We start from the raw sequence: 17,852 nt of genomic DNA, 5'->3' as shown, positions 1-17,852 counted from the left end.
TTCTGTACCATACCGGGGTATACGTATTACCGGAAGTGCACACTTCTTTTTTACGCACAAAACAAATTAGGGATCTTGATCCAAGAGGGCATTGAATGTCTCTACTGTAACCCAACCCAAATAATGGTATTGAAAATCATACCGTTGGTATTTTTCTAAATACCCTGGTATAAACGGTATATCGCCCAAGCCTACCTCCCTCCTATCCTTAACTCCTCCCTGACTGTCGGAGAACTGAGGCACATTCAATGGGATGCAATGTTTAGAACACTGCAGATAGAAATGTAATGTATAGAATGGACAAGCCTCCATTATGCAGAGTACAAATGTTTGTTTATTCTATGCAGTGCATTTCTATCTGCGAGGCTCTAGCTAAACATGTTTCAATCTGACGACTAAGCACCATAGCTGCCCAGGTGAGCTTAGCCTTAGGCAATAGGGAAGCAACCACAACAGGTCCTGCTGAAATGCAGAAAAACCTGTAGGGACAGGAAGAGGGTGAATTCACTGACACATCCACACAAACACACCCACCCACATCAACAGACTTCCTCATGAGAAAGGCAGATGAGCCAGCAGGCTGTCTTGTTTTGCCAGAAACACTAGTTCCTGGAGGTACCCATTCAGTGCTGTAATAATCATCTGATCTCACTCACAGGGTGGACGATATGGGGACCTATACAGACCAGGGGGACCAGTACATGCTAAATGGGTAAGTGATTAAACTGAATGTATCTACCACTGTGCTAGTTTATTCTGTGGAAACCCATAGTTTCACAACCAGTGTGTGTAACAAATGTGAAGTGACGCTCATAGCGGTGTGGGTTTCCTGAAACAAAAACTAAGTGGTATCAGTGTTTCAGCTCATTTCAATTGTTAGAGGGAAATGTGGAGTAGTGAATTTCAATTGCTAGATGGAGTATTGAAAGATGGAGTACAGAAGTGTGAGTGTTGTATCTATCTCCTTTACACCCTCTAGACTCCATGTCATATGACCTGCTCTCTGGACAATGGACAGGGGTTAATAACAAAAGGAGAAATGGGAAATCACAAGCCACTGACACTAACCAGGCCAGTAGTGACGATAAAGATGGCATCCGTCCTGGGAGTCTCTGCTCTAATGACTTCCTCAGTGCTGAATCGCTGGCGTTGCAAAGCTGACAAAGCTTTGATTCATGCATGGGCTTAGTAATTGCCAATGTTTGTTTTATAACTAAGATGTACATGGACTAAAGGGAAACTTCCACCACTGTATTTTGTGAGCTGTTGACAGGATTCACGAACAGTGTCTGGGGTGAAGTAATAATGCCACTAGATAGACATTTGATTTAGGCCTATAATTAATATACCGGTAATTGGAATGAAACATACTGATCTTAGTCTCTGTCTGATACTTGTACTGCGAGGTACAGAAATACTGCTACTGTATCTCTGATGTCATCATTAGTTGCCTCCGAATTCCTTCCATATATTGTCATCAGTCTATCTGCCGGAGGTGGATAGATTGGAGTTGGAGGTATAGCTAGATTAGAGGTATTGGAGTTGAAGAGGCATTTTTTCCGTTGCTTTTTGGAAGTAGGCTACATACCGGCTGTAACGGGAGTAAATGAGTTGCTCAGCGAAACTCCATATTTGGTGAAGGAACATATTTTGACATTATAATGCTGTCGGAAATGTTACGAACCGGCTCAGAGTTCGCAACAAAAGGGAGACAACGTGGAGACAAGGAATAACAAAATATATATTTATTAACTAAAGTAACCTATATACAAATAAACCATAGTGTGTCTGCATGGAGAGAGTCTCCCCAATGAATGTGGAAGAGGTGCCTTTATCCTGGGACACACCCGGGCCCAGGTGTTTCCCATGTAGCTGACGACCCTTCCAACTCCGCCCACCGGCATCCTAATAAGGAACAAGAGCAAAGAGAGAATACGGCAGACAGAGTGGGAGGGTCGTCACCCCCCATAAAACAACGTACCAGCCTCTGCGTCCCAAATTGATGAGAATTTACATGTTCACCTTCCACCCCAGTCAACCTCCTTCTCCCCAGACCTCAGCAACCTTTGCGCACAGGAAGCAATGTTTAAGAGGAAAGAAGAACACAAGACCAGGAGGGAACAGACAAAGTTTGAACATGACAAAACAATGGTCAGTCACATAACACTCAGGAACAGGGCACACGAGAGACCGTATCAGCTACAAACAACATCTCCCAACGGTTCATAGTCACTCCAACGATTCATAGTCACGAAACTCATAACCGAATACGAGTACAGACCAGAGGGTGTAATAAAGGCAAAGATTTCATGTGCCCTACTCGTCAGTGGCACCTGCCAATAGCACTTTAACAGGTCAAATTTGCTCACAAACTTAGCTGCGCCGACCTGATCAACGCAGTCCTCCATCCGAGGAAGAGGAAATGAATCTGGCTTAGTGACTCCGTTTACCTTACGGTAGTCCGTACAAAATCTGTTTGTTCCATCCGGTTTACTGACCAAGATACAGGGAGAAGCCCAACTGGAGAAAGAAGGCTCTGCTATCTTACTCTCCAACATGTACCTGACCTCAGCATCCAGACAACGCAGTTTCTCTACAGAAACTCTATAGAACCGCTGACGAATGGGGTCAGCATCTCCAATGTCAATATCATGTTCTATTAAGTTTGTACGTGTAGGTGTATCAGAAAACAAACCTGGAATTTTCCGAATCAGACCAACCATCTCTTTCCGCCCATCAACAGGTAGCTGAGTAAGAGGGCTATCCAAAATATCCAGTGTCTCTGAATTTTTCAATCTACCCTGCAGTATGCAATCATCGGGACCAGGAACATTTTCGTCCTCATGCACAGACCTAGCATTACAAGAACCAAGGGAAGTAACGGTATCAGCCAAACGAACAGGTTTAACGTCCTCTGTAGACTCCCACTTTCTCATCAGGACATCCTCTTGGAGAAAATAACCATGGGCGACATCTCCCAACTGTTCCACAGGCACAATTTGGTCACGCAACTCTTCTAATGTGCGGTCAGTCGAGTGGCGCATCGATTAGATCGGAGCGGGATACAGATAACGGGATAACAGGGAAAACAGTGACAGACGTCTTTGTGGTATTCTCATTTACCGGAGCAGGGACCAGGTCACCATGACTCATAGACCGCGTCACTGCACCCGCAGAGAACACCTCTGGGAAACTCTGCGCACTCCTCAGGAATCCCTACAATTGATGGTTTAGTGGAAACCACTAGAGATGGAAACACGACAGGCCACACACGCTCACCAGCCAAGTTATTCCCAAGGATAACGTCGATACCCTCAATAGGCAATAAAGGACGCACCCTCACAACAACCTCACCTTTCACCAGTCCACAATCCAATATCAGTTTATGCAATGGAACTGACAGATTGTTCAAACCTATTCCCCTAATTAGAACACTATTCCCCGAATCAGTCTCAGCAGAGAAGGGTAACACAGATTCCAGCACAAACGAGTCAGAGGCACCTGTGTCTCTTAGGATCTTCACTGGCACTAGGTTCTTACTTCCTAACATAGAAACAAAACCCTCCGTAATGAAAGGTAAATAGTCTGGATCAATATGGACTTTCACATGTGGTGACACATCAGTGACCTGATGTGGAACAGGCGCAGCTAACGCCGTAGGCCTAAATTTAACGTTAGCACACGTACTGAATTTAACCCTAGCCCTGAGAACCGGACATTCGTTTTTCCAATGACCTGAGCCTTGACAGTAGTGACACTCTTGATCAAAGTCAGTTTTACCACGGGAGTCAGGCTCAACCCTAGTTGAATGAAACTCTGCCCGTGAACCAGAGTATCTCGGTGAGCGAGGTCCAAATCTCTCCGAACGCCCCCACTCACTCCGAATACGGGGTTCTGCAAAAACACTTGAGTCAAAACATATTCGTCCGCCAAAACCGCAGCTTCAGCGACAGTCTTTACTTTTCGTTAATGTACGTCGCTATACGATCAGGGATTGTGTCCTTAAATTGCTCTAACATAATCAGCTCACACAGCCCTTGGAAAGTCATAACTGCAGAGGCGGAACACCAGCGATTAAACTGAAGATAATTTTCGCGCAAACTCAACATGAGTCTGCTTATCATCCCTTTTTAAAGTTCTAAATCGTTGGCGGTAAGCCTCAGGAACCAATTCGTAAATCTGTAACAGCCGTTTTAACCTTATTATAACTGACACTGTCGGCCACACTAAGAGCTGAATATGCTTCCTGCGCTTTACCAGTCAGCACACACTGCAACATTAAAGTGCGGTCAGAATCAGGCCAACTCCTAGCGTTAGCAACACGCTCAAACAACGAAAATAATGTCTCAGGGTCCTTTTCATTAAACTGAGGCAACAACTGTAAATTCCCAACAATGTCAAATGTGTCCGGGGCACGACAAAAAGAGGAACGACTCCTAAGTAAATCTGCGTCACCTTCCCAGAGCAAACTCTCCACTGAGAGCTTTCCTTCTCTAACCAACTCTAGTCGCTCTTGTTGCAGCTTGATTTTAGCACGCTCCATATCCTGTTTAAATTCCAAATCCTTTTCATATTTTAACCGATCAGCATGCTCCATATCCTGTTTAAATTCCAATTCCTTCTCATATTTTACACGATCGTGCTCTAGCTTCTCACGATCGTGCTCTAGCTGTAACAGAAGCAGCTCTTTCTGCTGTTCAAAAAGAAGACCACTAGGACTAACCGATGGAGCGGTAATTGTGACATATCGGGGAGACGGCGAGTCCTCAGCAGAGGCTGCCCCAGTGGTAACGTCAAGAATACCACTCTCCATCAGATTGGCCTTCAATATTAACCTAATAGAATTTTAGACGTTCATCACTAATTTCAACCTTGTAGTGTTCAGCAACCGTCAACAGCTGTTCTTTAGTACATAAGTCTAACAGTTCCTCTGATGGAAAGCGAATGAACTCGTCTACATTAGACGCCATAGTCAGAGAAAAAAAAATTCTCACTCAACCCCTCTACTGAGCACACCAGACCACAACAAGAGAAAATACAATCACACCGGGCACCACAGAAAAGAGATGAGATATGGAGCTTCCCCAAAACCTACAATAACTCAACCCTAGTCTTCATGCAGATTTGCGGTGGGTAATTATGCACTGTAGCAAGGAAGTAACCCCCCCAGCACGCTGGTAGATTCCACCAAGCCACGGATATTCCCCCGAGACAACTGCTCAGTCCACAGACACCACACAAAAATAACCAACATTAACAATGCCCAACATATTACAAAATGAAACACGTCGCTAAGCCTATCAGGGGAAAAAGGCTATAGCTCCGGGTAGTAAGTTTCACTACCCTATCCAAATCTCCCACCGAGGTACACAAATGATTGTACTCACCTCAGACCAATGTCCCAACAGCGAGTAGAGCAAGAGTTTCCAGGCTAGGCAGGGCCTGGAAACTAACCAATGTACTCTCTCCAACACAGCACACTAACCAAACAAACAAAAGCAACCAGTACTGAGCACCAAACTCAAACTAATAAAATATACAAACAAAGCACCTACAGAATTTAACATACCTCCACGTTTTCTCCCAAACACAATCCGTTCAAAATCCCGGACGTGCTCCCACTTGTTACGAACCGGCTCAGAGTTCGCGACAACGTGGAGACAAGGAGTATCAAAAGAGTTTGAATCGGAGCTTTCTTTGCGTTTGGTTAATCCCCGCTATCTACTCCTGTCCTCTTATAGGCAGAGGCTTCAATAACCGCCTCGACAGGCCGTGGCCATCACAAGATCAGGTTTCCTTAACATAGAGTACAATGGAAGATAGAGTATACACCATAGGCATGCTTCATCGGGAACAATGCAAGAACACAGAGGTTGTCTTCCCTTCCCACCACGCGCAGCTATTAACAGCTTTTTTACACGCGTCTACAGGTAACTGCCAAAATACACCAAACGTGTCTTAATGTTGCGTTGGGCACCACGAGCCAGAACAGCTTCAATGCGCCTTGGCATAGATTCTACAAGTATCTGGAACTCAATTGGAGGGATGCGACACAATTATTCAACGAGACATTGCATCATTTGGTGTTTTGTAGATGGTGGTGGGAAACGCTGTCTCATGAGCGCTCAGAATCTCCCGTAAGTGTTCAATTGAGTTGAGATCTGTTCACTGGTTGGTTGCAACACAGAGACACACACAAACGCATACACACACACCCTGTAAACCCCCTATGTTCCAATCTCACAAGATGTTCAGGTATTCAGTGCCACAACGATCACGTCATAACGGAACGGCCACATTTTATATAATTAAATATATAATGAGTTTATACTCCGACCACATCTCACAAACCAACGAAGCTAAACCTTACTGTCACGAGTTCAGCTGGGTTGACTCATCAAACCATACACATACAGGCTCTCGAGATGGATATATTGATGTGTCATTCTCGTAAAAAAAACAAATCAGGAGAAGGCAATACCATTTTTTTATGATAGTTGAGTAAACAGGAACTGTTATTGTTGCCGAAATGTGTTTCCTTTCAGTGTGGTAAGAGATTGAGACTCTGCTGCATTGAGATACTCAACTATTTCTCTACGGATCTGCTCATTTTGATGTGTTTACCAGTTGCGATGAGTGATAGATCACAAAGTTCTCAGTCACTCAGGTGTGGTGAAAGTGTCACCAGCTGAGCACGTACAAAGCCCTCTGATTGGCTAAGCTAATGTATTGTTTGCTGTGTGGTTGGGTCGTCAGAACACTGTACTTGTGCGAACGTCGGAGTGTTTACAATTGACGACTTTGAAATGAATTATCTTCGTGATCAACATTTTTTAAACGTTTTTTTTAGTCATCTTTTAATCATGATGTCTGCATGAGTGCGCGTTTATACAGAGGAAAGGGTGAAAGGTAGGCTATGCTCAGTTGCTTTGTGTATCGGTGAGTATCTTTCTTTACAAAGGTATTGTGTAACTACTGTAGAACTAGGTTGGAGACGGGAAGCTGATGTGGAAGCAATGTATAATCCAGTTGACGGCTTGAATACAGTTGTGTAAAGTTAGTTTACTACATGTTAATACTGTGTAATGACACTAAAAGTGCTTAAACTATATGGATAAACTTACTGTAGTTTCACGATTCTTCATTTCTTTCTATATAGGGCCTACAGTTGGACATATTATAATTATTTTATCATTGCCAATTTATTGGTGCATCTAGCATTTGCTTATCACTCAGTTTTAATTTTTAAGTGACAGCTGGTGGTCTTCTAAACCAAGACTATCCCCTTTATGACAGTTTAGAAATGAGTCTTTATCTGTATGTCTTTACAGTGTGATGCTATATGAACGTCATTACTTTAAAAGCCCAATTTCCTTTTACGGTCCGTAAAGTCTAATTCATATGACTAATGAAACGTAAATGCAATATAGGGAAGTGATCAGCAGACATACTGTACATATGTGCCAAGGGTGCATGCATTATGCATGCAGCTGGTGGGTCTAAGGGTGTGTTGGCCACTTTGTGAACCACTCTTCCATGGAGTACTGGAGGCACAGTCACAGAGGGTGCTGTTTGACTCTTGCAGTGGTCCTGAAACCTTGTCAAGTGTGTCCACTGGCAGAGGCAGTCTAGACCAATGACAGCCAGAGGACACACATGGAGTAAGACAAGTTGCAAGCTTCTACATTGTTAGTTTTTCTCTCTCACTCTTCTGCACTTGGACGTGATTGTGTCTGTGTACTCACTGAGCACTGGAGTGAGCTGAGGGAGAACTTGAGGACTCTTCTCTCTGTTTGTTTGTGTGTGTGTGTGTGTGTGTGTGTGTGTGTGTGTGTGTGTGTGTGTGTGTGTGTGTGTGTGTGTGTGTGTGTGTGTGTGTGTGTGTGTGTGTGTGTGTGTGTGTGTGTGTGTGTGTGGTGTGGGGCGGGTGCTTGCTTGCAAGGTGTGTCTTGACTGTGATAAGGGCTCGGGAAGTAAGAGTGGCTTGTCTGTTTAATGAACAAAACAATGCTATGCCATTGCACAGCCATAGGCTTCTATGCAAGTGCCACTGCTGATGTTACTGCCTTTTTGAAGATTGTGTTCCACCATATAATATAACCAGTTGATTTTACAGTTTCAATAAATTCATCTTATATAGCACTAATGGTTATGATAAATTAGGTATTGTTTCACACTGGTGGCATATAGATAAATGCACATTATGCGAGTACTAGAACAATAAAAAAATGTCAAATGCCCATCCCTATAATCCTGTTTTCTGCTAACAATGCCTGCAGTACCACAGTCGGCCTTGAACTTCCTTGGTTTCAATGAGAGGGGGCAGTCGTTCTCCCCTGGTGACCAATGAACATATGGCAATGGTTCGACCTTGTGATTCGTGCGTAATGTTGGACAGGCACTTTACAAATAAGACTTTATTAATTTGGCATCATCACATTAAAAACATGGTACATGCGTTTGGGCAGTGGCCTTCATCAGTGTCTGTCAGACTTTGTCTTATTTGAGCTCTTAAGGACTATAGACTGTTGTTGAATCTTTTGATTATTACAGCATGTACAGCAAAGCATTTGAAGACTATTGAATGTACTGTGATATGCTGTCTGTTCTGTAGGAGTCCAGAGGGGGCGAAGGCTGCTTCCTACATCCAGGACATGGAGCTGAGGGAGGAATGGCAGGATGAGGAGTTCCCCAGGTCAGAGACAAACCTAACCCTGACCTTTAACCTGACCACATGAACTGGAAACCCCAGCCTGTTCACCATGACAATCTTAAACAATATTTGAGGTCCCTGCAAAGAATGCTTTTTGGTTATGACCGGGTAAGAAAGCAGTACTAAGCTTTTTCAAGTATTTTGTAATCCCCCCTAGACCTCTTCCTGAAGATGCCCATAGTCCTGAGACCCCAGGAGAAAATGCAGAGAGACCAGGTAAATCCCTAATACCCATATGTCTGCAAAGGCCTAATTCCAAAAGCACTGCACCATATCCCACAATACCTGTGTGTATGCTACTCCCCCAGCTCCACCCACCAGCCTGGCCCTGTCAGAAAACCCCATAAGGAAGAAGCGTCTGGTGGCGCCCACCCTCAGCCTGACCCTGTCCCGCACCGACTCAGCGGACCGCAGCGTGAAGTCGGGGGACACCGGGTACTCTGCCGCCGCCCTCTCACCCGACGAAGATGACACAGAGCTGGACATCAACCTGGAGGCCCTGGAGACGCCCTCAGACAGCGAGTCCTGCAACTTCCCTGACAGCATGCACGAACTGGAGTGGGAGGGTGAGAGAAGAAACAAGAACTGGAGTGGGAGGGTGAGAGAGGAGACAAGAACTGGAGTGGGAGGGTGAGAGAGGGGGAGACAAGAACTGGAGTGGGAGGGTGAGAGAAGAAACAAGAACTGGAGTGGGAGGGTGAGAGAGGAGACAAGAACTGGAGTGGGAGGGTGAGAGAGGAGACAAGAACTGGAGTGGGAGGGTGAGAGAGGAGACAAGAACTGGAGTGGGAGGGTGAGAGAGGAGACAAGAACTGGAGTGGGAGGGTGAGAGAGGAGACAAGAACTGGAGTGGGAGGGTGAGAGAGGAGACAAGAACTGGAGTGGGAGGGTGAGAGAGGGGAGACAAGAACTGGAGTGGGAGGGTGAGAGAGGGGAGACAAGAACTGGAGTGGGAGGGTGAGAGAGGGGAGACAAGAACTGGAGTGGGAGGGTGAGAGAGGAGACAAGAACTGGAGTGGGAGGGTGAGAGAAGAAACAAGAACTGGAGTGGGAGGGTGAGAGAGAACTGGAGTGGAAGAATGACAGAGAAAGACAGTTTGCACGAACTGGAGTGGGAAGGTGAAAGCGAGAGTGGCAGGTATGAGGGTGGGGAGAGAGACTGAGGGGGTGTGGGGGTAGAATGAACTGTAGTGGGAGGTCAGAAAACAGAGAGAGTAGGAAAGAAAGTGTGAGAGAGAGAGAGAGAGAGAGAAATTCCAATTTGGAACATAGTATTCTTCTATTCCATACCATTTTATAATTCTGAATTCCATTCTGAAATGGAATGGTATGATGTTTGCACAATCTAATCCCACTATTCTTGACCTTCATCTGACCTCTGATGACCCTCCAGATGACCTGCCGCGGCTGGGCCGGGGGGAGGATGGTGTCTCAGGCACCACGGTGATGGAGCAGGCAGAGATGGGCTCCATGGAGCTCGACCAGGTGGACAACAGGGGGCGCCGCTGGAGAAGGTTCTGCGTCGCAGGACAGGAGTACCACGTCAACATGAGTGTCCTGGAGCCATACCTCCAGGTGCTCTCCCACGGAGGTGAGACACAGCTGAAGCTGACTGTCAAGTAGCTACTTCACCAGCCTGTAAAGTCAAAGCTTCCATAACTGAGTCCAGCTGACTCGGCATCTGTTGTGTAGCTCCCACTATATGCATTTGCTGAAAATGACAGGCCTCAGTGAAAGGGAATGATTTTCAGTTGCACTATGTAATTCTATCTGATATACAAAACATTAAGAACTGCTCTTCCCATGACATAGACTGACCAGGTGAATCCAGGTGAAAGCTATGATCCCTTATTGATGTCACTTGTTAAATCCACTTCAATCAGTGTAGATGAAGGGGAGGAGCCAGGTTAAAGTAGGATTTTTCAGCCTTGAGACAATTGAGACATGGATTGTGTATGTGTGCCATTCAGAAGGTGAATGGGAAAGACAAAAGCTTTAAGTGCCTTTGAACGGGGTATGGTTGCTCCTGAGTGGCGCAGCGATCTAACGCACGGCATCTCAGTGCAAGTGGTGTCACTGCAGTCCCTGGTTCGAATCCAGGCTGCATCACATCTGGCCGTGATTGGGATTCCCATAGGGCGGCGCGCAATTGACCCAGCGTCGTCTGGGTTTGGCCGGGGTAGGCTGTCGTTGTAAATAAGAATTTATTCTTAACTGACTTGCCTAGTTAAATAAAGGTAAATAAAAACTTAACACAGTAGCCGTTCAACATGTACTCCCACAGTTGGAACTTGTCATTCTTCGCTATGTAATTCTATGTGATATACATGTGCTGTATCTCATGAGGTATGCCTCTGTGTTTCCTAGGTTATTACGGGGAGGCTATGAACGCCATCATCACGTTCTCCTCCTGTTACCTACCAGAGAACACGGTGGAGAACTATGAGTACGTCATGGACAATCTCTTCAGGTCAGTGTAGACGGACAAACACCCTCTGGTGTTGAGGTCTCAATTAAAGATGACAATCAAAGTACTTTTTGTTTCTTATTTGGGTGTGTGTGTACGGTGCAGGTACATAGTGGGGACGCTGGACCTGATGGTGTCAGAAGGCTATGTCATGGTGTACCTGTGCAGCATGGCTCCCAGGAATAAGATGCCTGCCATCAAATGGCTGCGACAGTGTTACACCTCCATTGACAGAAGGTACAGTACGTTCTTCTTGCGCTTTCTCTCACAAGGTTCCCTCTGCTGTTGTACTGAAAGAGTCCAGAGGAGGGGGCAAGTGGCCCTATGGTTCTCTGTATAGCACTGCTGTGGTCCAGGTATTGGACAGAATGGGAGGACGTAATGGGAGGGCTCTTATTCCTGTCCTATCTCTGCTTCTCCTCCCCTCGTGTGGAATATCACAGGAATGCTATACTGATTCAGGGCTGTGAGGAGCTCTACCACAGGGTAGTGTAATGATTCAGGGCTGTGAGGATCTCTACCACAGGGTAGTGTAATGATTCAGGGCTGTGAGGATCTCTACCACAGGGTAGTGTAATGATTCAGGGCTGTGAGGATCTCTACCACAGGGAAGTGTAATGACTCAGGGCTGTGAGGTTCTCTACCACAGGGAAGTGTAATGATTCAGGGCTGTGAGGATCTCTACCACAGGGTAGTGTAATGATTCAGGGCTGTGAGGATCTCTACCACAGGGTAGTGTAATGATTCAGGGCTGTGAGGATCTCTACCACAGGGTAGTGTAATGATTCAGGGCTGTGAGGATCTCTACCACAGGGTAGTGTAATGATTCAGGGCTGTGAGGATCTCTACCACAGGGTAGTGTAATGATTCAGGGCTGTGAGGATCTCTACCACAGGGTAGTGTAATGACTCAGGGCTGTGAGGATCTCTACCACAGGGAAGTGTAATGATTCAGGGCTGTGAGGATCTCTACCACAGGGAAGTGTAATGATTCAGGGCTGTGAGGATCTCTACCACAGGGAAGTGTAATGATTCAGGGCTGTGAGGATCTCTACCACAGGGAAGTGTAATGATTCAGGGCTGTGAGGATCTCTACCACAGGGTAGTATAATGATTCAGGGCTGTGAGGATCTCTACCACAGGGAAGTGTAATGATTCAGGGCTGTGAGGATCTCTACCACAGGGTAGTGTAATGATTCAGGGCTGTGAGGATCCCTACCACAGGGTAGTGTAATGATTCAGGGCTGTGAGGATCTCTACCACAGGGAAGTGTAATGATTCAGGGCTGTGAGGATCTCTACCACAGGGAAGTGTAATGATTCAGGGCTGTGAGGATCTCTACCACAGGGTAGTGTAATGACTCAGGGCTGTGAGGATCTCTACCACAGGGAAGTGTAATGACTCAGGGCTGTGAGGATCTTTACCACAGGGAAGTGTAATGACTCAGGGCTGTGAGGATCTCTACCACAGGGGAGTGCCCCCTCCGGACATTCCTCAGATAACCCTCTGACCCCTGACTGTGTGCGTGTGCAAAATCAAATTGTATTCATCACGTACACCGTTTCCAGCAGGTATAAAAGGTGCAGTGAAATGCTTGTGTGCTGGCTCTCTCAACATCGCAGTACAATAATCAATATCAATAATACAAATCCAATCAAAAATAAATGTATTAAAGTATATCCACGTGTCGGTATATTTGCCAGTTGTCTCATACTGTATCTGTGCTGTTGGTTCTACTGTAATGTAGTCCTCCTTATCACTGAGATGTTTCCATAGTCCATATAAAGGCAGCTCAGTGCTCAGTCTCTGCATGCCTGGCCACTGGCCACACTCCACAACATAACATTCCCATACATAAACCACCACATTCACTGTGCATACCACAGTGGCCTCCCAATTGAAGACAATATTCATGAAAAACGTCAGGTTGACCATCTTGCTCCTAATATACCTTAGGGTGGGGTTTCCCAAACTCGGTGCACGTTTTGGTTTTTGCCCAGGCACTACACAGCTGATTCAAAGAACCAACTCATCAAGCTTGGATTATTTAAATCAGCTGTGTAGTGTTAGGGCAAAAAACAAAACTTGCTCCCAGGGGGCCCCCAGGATCGAGTTTGGGAAACCCTGCCTTAGGGAATTATAGTGCCAAAGGTACAGATGTAGGATCTTAATTTGAGCCAGTTTGCTACAACAGGAAAATAATCTTCAAGCAACCGGAAATGTGAATTATTATGTGGATTATAATTAATAGACATTTGTGTAAGGGTTGATATATTTTTCATGAGGGAAAATCAAGTCAAAATGTCAGAAGCCTTTTTAAACCTCAAATACACTACATAAAAAATGTCCTGCATTGCAGGGACGTTATCCTGCAAATGGGTGATCCAATTTAGATCCTCCATCTGTAGCATGTCTTCTGGTGAACTTGGACGAGACCAGACCTACTTCCAGACACTGGTGTCTTTGAGAAAACCAGCCCTCAGACGTTACCTCACGCGCTCAATTTGGAGGGAGGCAAATGCAGTTGCTATGCAACCGTGAGCTTTTGAGTCATATCATCAGAGTCAGGTCTCAAAGCCGAGTCAGGTCTCAGAGTCAGGTCTCACGGCACTCTTCCCAGGGCATTAAGAGGAGAACTACACATAGGATGAACATTCTTATTGTATTCACATAAGGCTGGTGTTTACTGAGGCGTCTAAGTAAATGATTTTCTTCATGTGACTCAGAGAAACAGACATTGACGTCAGGTTTCTGCCCATGCCTAGGGGATCGTTTACGAAATCACAGACATTCGCTGTGTTCCATCCAGAGATTCTGCCTCAGCCACTATGTTACTCAAATCATGTGGTTGTTTCCACCTACGTATTTGACACGTATTGTAACTCGCCCTGAATAATGTGGATGAGTCATGTAAATGTAATGTCTGTGGAGTCATGGTGATGGTTCTCCTGGCAGGTTGAGGAAGGACCTGAAGGGGCTCTTTGTGGTCCACCCTGCCTGGTACATCAAAGCACTCATCACTGTCGTCAAGCCTTTCATCAGGTGAGCAGAACCATTAAAGTCATATTTCAGTTGAACCACATCAGTCCTCAGAAGATGATTCAACGAGTCACACTGCTTCAGTGAGTCCCACTCCATCTGTTGTGAAGATCCAGCTACAGCATATGCCTATGCCTTGACCATGCTGATGTTCACTCTAACCTCTGACCTCTCTGTGCCCTCCACAGTGAGAAGTTCAGCCGGAAGATCCGCTTCATTCACAGCCTGCAGGAGCTGTCCGAGTACATCCCAATGGAACACCTACAGATCCCCGACAGCATCCGAGAGTGAGTGACTGGCTTCTCTTCAGAGCTATATTAGCCTCGAAGTTATTACACTTTTACTTTTACTTTGTAGGATTATTATTCCCGTATTAAAAGTGCGTTGTTTTCTCTAGGTATGATGTGAGGATGAACGGGTGAGGTGAGGGACATATCGTGGGAAGCCAAAGAGCGGACATTTTGAGTGGCTAGGAGAAGGAGGGGAAGACAGCAGACGACCAGGAACTATGGGCTGAATTACCATGCAAGTTCAAAAGTTAACTAGTCCAAATGTCACCCTGCAGGTATGCTTGGACGTGCAGCACTTTTGTTGTACAGAAAATGAAAGACTTTTAGTGTGTACAGACACACCTTTTATTTATTCATCGTTGAACGTAACGTCACTAAAGAAGTTCACTTCCCCAAGCCACTGGCTTTGCAACAGTTTCATAACTGCCCCTATTTTGTGGTTCTTGAATGCAACCCTATCATATGTATTGATGCCAGAGTGATTTGTGAGACCTGTCGTCAAGGAGCAACCTACAGTCAGTTTGAACACAACATTTAACACTAGAGTTAAATGAAAGGTCCAGATGGGTTTCTGTTACAGTTACCTTCACTGGAACTCACATTGACATTTACTGCTACTTTATCTGTAAGGGCTTACTGCACTCTAGTGCCAAGTACAACACTTTTGACTGTCAGGTTGTTAGGATGTCACCTTTTAATGTTTACTAAAATGTGATTGATGCGCAACAAATACTTTAGGTTAAGATGGAGACAAAGTGTATTTAATAAAATAAATCAGAATTTACATCATGACATAAATTGATGTATTTTACTGTATTATTCTGACCTTGTAAACCTAAGCCTTTTTATAGCCTACCCTCAGAGCAAATATTTATGTAAGAGAACTCTTGAACAACCTGTACTTTTGTAATTGTAATTTTCTAACCATACTTTCTATAGCTGAATGAGCTTCTCACTTTAAGATATTTGTTTTAGAGCACTGCTTACCACATGTGTAAGGGCTTTTACACTATTTTAAAGGAAGGGGTGTCACCATGGAAATGCTGCAGGCATTCAGGAAATGGGCTTTGACAGCCACAGGAAGTGAGGTAGCCATGGAAGAATACTACTGCCTGCATTTACTGTAACTCGTACACAGGAACAGTGACTTGTCCATTAATTAGGGATGAAGAATATTCATCTGAAAATGAAAAACATTTTTCTGAAAAAGGGAGCTATTGAATGTATTGTATTATGTTAGTCCTTTGTGCTGATTAAAAAACATGAGCTGGCGCACACCCAGAAAAAAATTGTTTGTGTGGAGGTGCTGACTAACAATGAATAAACTATAAGCTATGAAAATAAAGTCTCACACTCCATATATAAACTCCCAGGAATTTATTGGGAATTGACCAACGTTTCGGCATCACTACCTTCTTCAGGGTGATGTCATGAGTACTTGAAACAGGTTATGTAGACAAACAGTGCAATTAGTGTAACCAATGACAATGCTACCACTGGAAATGTGTTTTTTTTCAATGTTACTGCTACTGAATTATAACACCACATTGGGGATGTTTTTAAATCTACACAAGTCCTCAAAAGACTCCTTTAAAAAAAACTGGTGGTAGTTAACATTTATGGACAACAGATCTTAAATACATGAGACGATGATGCATTCAGTATTAAATCAGATTAGTATTCAGTAAGATTATATGGTGGTTGGTATCGCTCATGTCAGCTGGGTGTTCTGAAATACTCAGAATTGTGTTGCATTGTGGAGGAGGAAACTGAATGGCCTCTGAGATAGATATGGTGTCCTTCGTTAACGACTGGAATCTGGCTGCTTGTTTTTCAGGGATTATTTTGTACTCCTCTGCATTCACATCTTTGTCCCGGTGGTCTGTCTGCTCGTCAGTTGTTCATGTAAATAAAGCTGTTATCACGGGACTCGTCTTTGGGCTGTTTGTTTTTTTTTGTTGTTGAAGAAGCTTACGTAAATAAGTGAAGATGAAATAATGGAATAATAATCTTCAGGTGTGAAATAAAGACTGCTGGTTATTCTGAGCAGAGTAGGACTGGAGTTAAAGGTGGTAATATAAAGTACATCCAGTGAATATTACTGTTCAAAAACACTAGACACCCCGTAGCCTTCACCCGTCCTCGACTAGACACCCCGTAGCCTTCACAACGTCCTCGACTAGACACAGTCTACGGGGTGTAGCCTTCACCCGTCCTCTACTAGACACCCCGTAGCCTTCACCCGTCCTCTACTAGACACCCCGTAGACTACACAACGTCCTCGACTAGACACCCCGTAGCCTTCACCCGTCCTCTACTGGACACCCCGTAGACTTCACAACGTCCTCGACTAGACACCCCGTAGCCTTCACCCGTCCTCGACTGGACACCCCGTAGCCTTCACCCGTCCTCTACTGGACACCCCGTAGACTTCACAACGTCCTCGACTGGACACCCCGTAGCCTTCACCACGTCCTCTACTAGACACCCCGTAGACTTCACAACGTCCTCGACTAGACACCCCGTAGCCTTCACCACGTCCTCTACTAGACACCCCGTAGCCTTCACCACGTCCTCTACTAGACACCCCGTAGACTTCACCCGTCCTCTACTGGACACCCCGTAGACTTCACAACGTCCTCGACTAGACACCCCGTAGCCTTCACCCGTCCTCGACTGGACACCCCGTAGCCTTCACCACGTCCTCTACTAGACACCCCGTAGACTTCACCCGTCCTCTACTGGACACCCCGTAGACTTCACAACGTCCTCGACTAGACACCCCGTAGCCTTCACCCGTCCTCGACTAGACACCCCGTAGCCTTCACCCGTCCTCTACTAGACACCCCGTAGCCTTCACAACGTCCTCTACTAGACACCCCGTAGCCTTCACCACGTCCTCTACTAGACACCCCGTAGCCTTCACCCGTCCTCGACTAGACACCCCGTAGCCTTCACCCGTCCTCTACTAGACACCCCGTAGCCTTCACCCGTCCTCGACTGGACACCCCGTAGCCTTCACAACGTCCTCGACTAGACACCCCGTAGCCTTCACCCGTCCTCGACTAGACACCCCGTAGACTTCACAACGTCCTCTACTAGACACCCCGTAGCCTTCACCCGTCCTCGACTAGACACCCCGTAGCCTTCACCCGTCCTCTACTGGACACCCCGTAGACTTCACCCGTCCTCTACTAGACACCCCGTAGATTTCACCCGTCCTCGACTAGACACCCCGTAGCCTTCACCCGTCCCTACTAGACACCCCGTAGCCTTCACCCGTCCTCTACTAGACACCCTGTAGCCTCACACGTCCTCGACTAGACCCCCGTAGCCTTCACCAC

At 45.7% G+C, this 17,852-nt stretch overlaps 1 protein-coding gene across 3 annotated transcripts; it reads left to right on the top strand.

Moving 5' to 3' along the window:
• The first annotated feature begins 538 nt into the window (after positions 1 to 538).
• LOC106606055 (BCL2/adenovirus E1B 19 kDa protein-interacting protein 2) lies at positions 539 to 16,437 on the top strand. 3 transcript variants are annotated; one of them, XM_082975660.1, is made up of 10 exons: positions 539 to 712; positions 8,615 to 8,695; positions 8,871 to 8,929; positions 9,022 to 9,279; positions 10,107 to 10,304; positions 11,081 to 11,183; positions 11,286 to 11,417; positions 14,135 to 14,221; positions 14,407 to 14,505; positions 14,616 to 16,437. In XM_082975660.1, the coding sequence occupies exons 1-10, from the start codon at positions 669 to 671 to the stop codon at positions 14,638 to 14,640; spliced, it is 1,086 nt and encodes a 361-aa protein (XP_082831786.1). In that variant the 5' UTR covers positions 539 to 668; the 3' UTR covers positions 14,641 to 16,437. The 3 variants fall into 3 exon arrangements, with proteins under 3 accessions (XP_082831786.1, XP_082831787.1, XP_082831788.1); XM_082975661.1 differs by lacking the exon at positions 539 to 712 and adding an exon at positions 6,554 to 6,909; XM_082975662.1 differs by lacking the exon at positions 539 to 712 and adding an exon at positions 6,885 to 6,939.
• Positions 16,438 to 17,852: the final 1,415 nt, after the last annotated feature.

The sequence above is a fragment of the Salmo salar genome, chromosome 05 (assembly GCF_965601325.2).
Source record: "Salmo salar chromosome 05, fSalSal1, whole genome shotgun sequence".
NCBI classification, from domain to species: Eukaryota; Metazoa; Chordata; class Actinopteri; order Salmoniformes; family Salmonidae; genus Salmo; species Salmo salar.
The sequence above is the reverse complement of the archived record's forward strand: the minus strand, read 5'-3'. Positions and strand labels throughout refer to the sequence as shown.

Coding starts and splice junctions, on each gene's coding strand:
- LOC106606055 (XM_082975660.1), top strand. CDS start 669: ATGGGGACCTATACAGACCAGGGGGACCAGTACATGCTAAATGG. Junction 8,930..9,021: donor AGAAAATGCAGAGAGACCAG/GTAAATCCCTAA, acceptor CTACTCCCCCAG/CTCCACCCACCAGCCTGGCC. Junction 11,418..14,134: donor TACACCTCCATTGACAGAAG/GTACAGTACGTT, acceptor TTCTCCTGGCAG/GTTGAGGAAGGACCTGAAGG.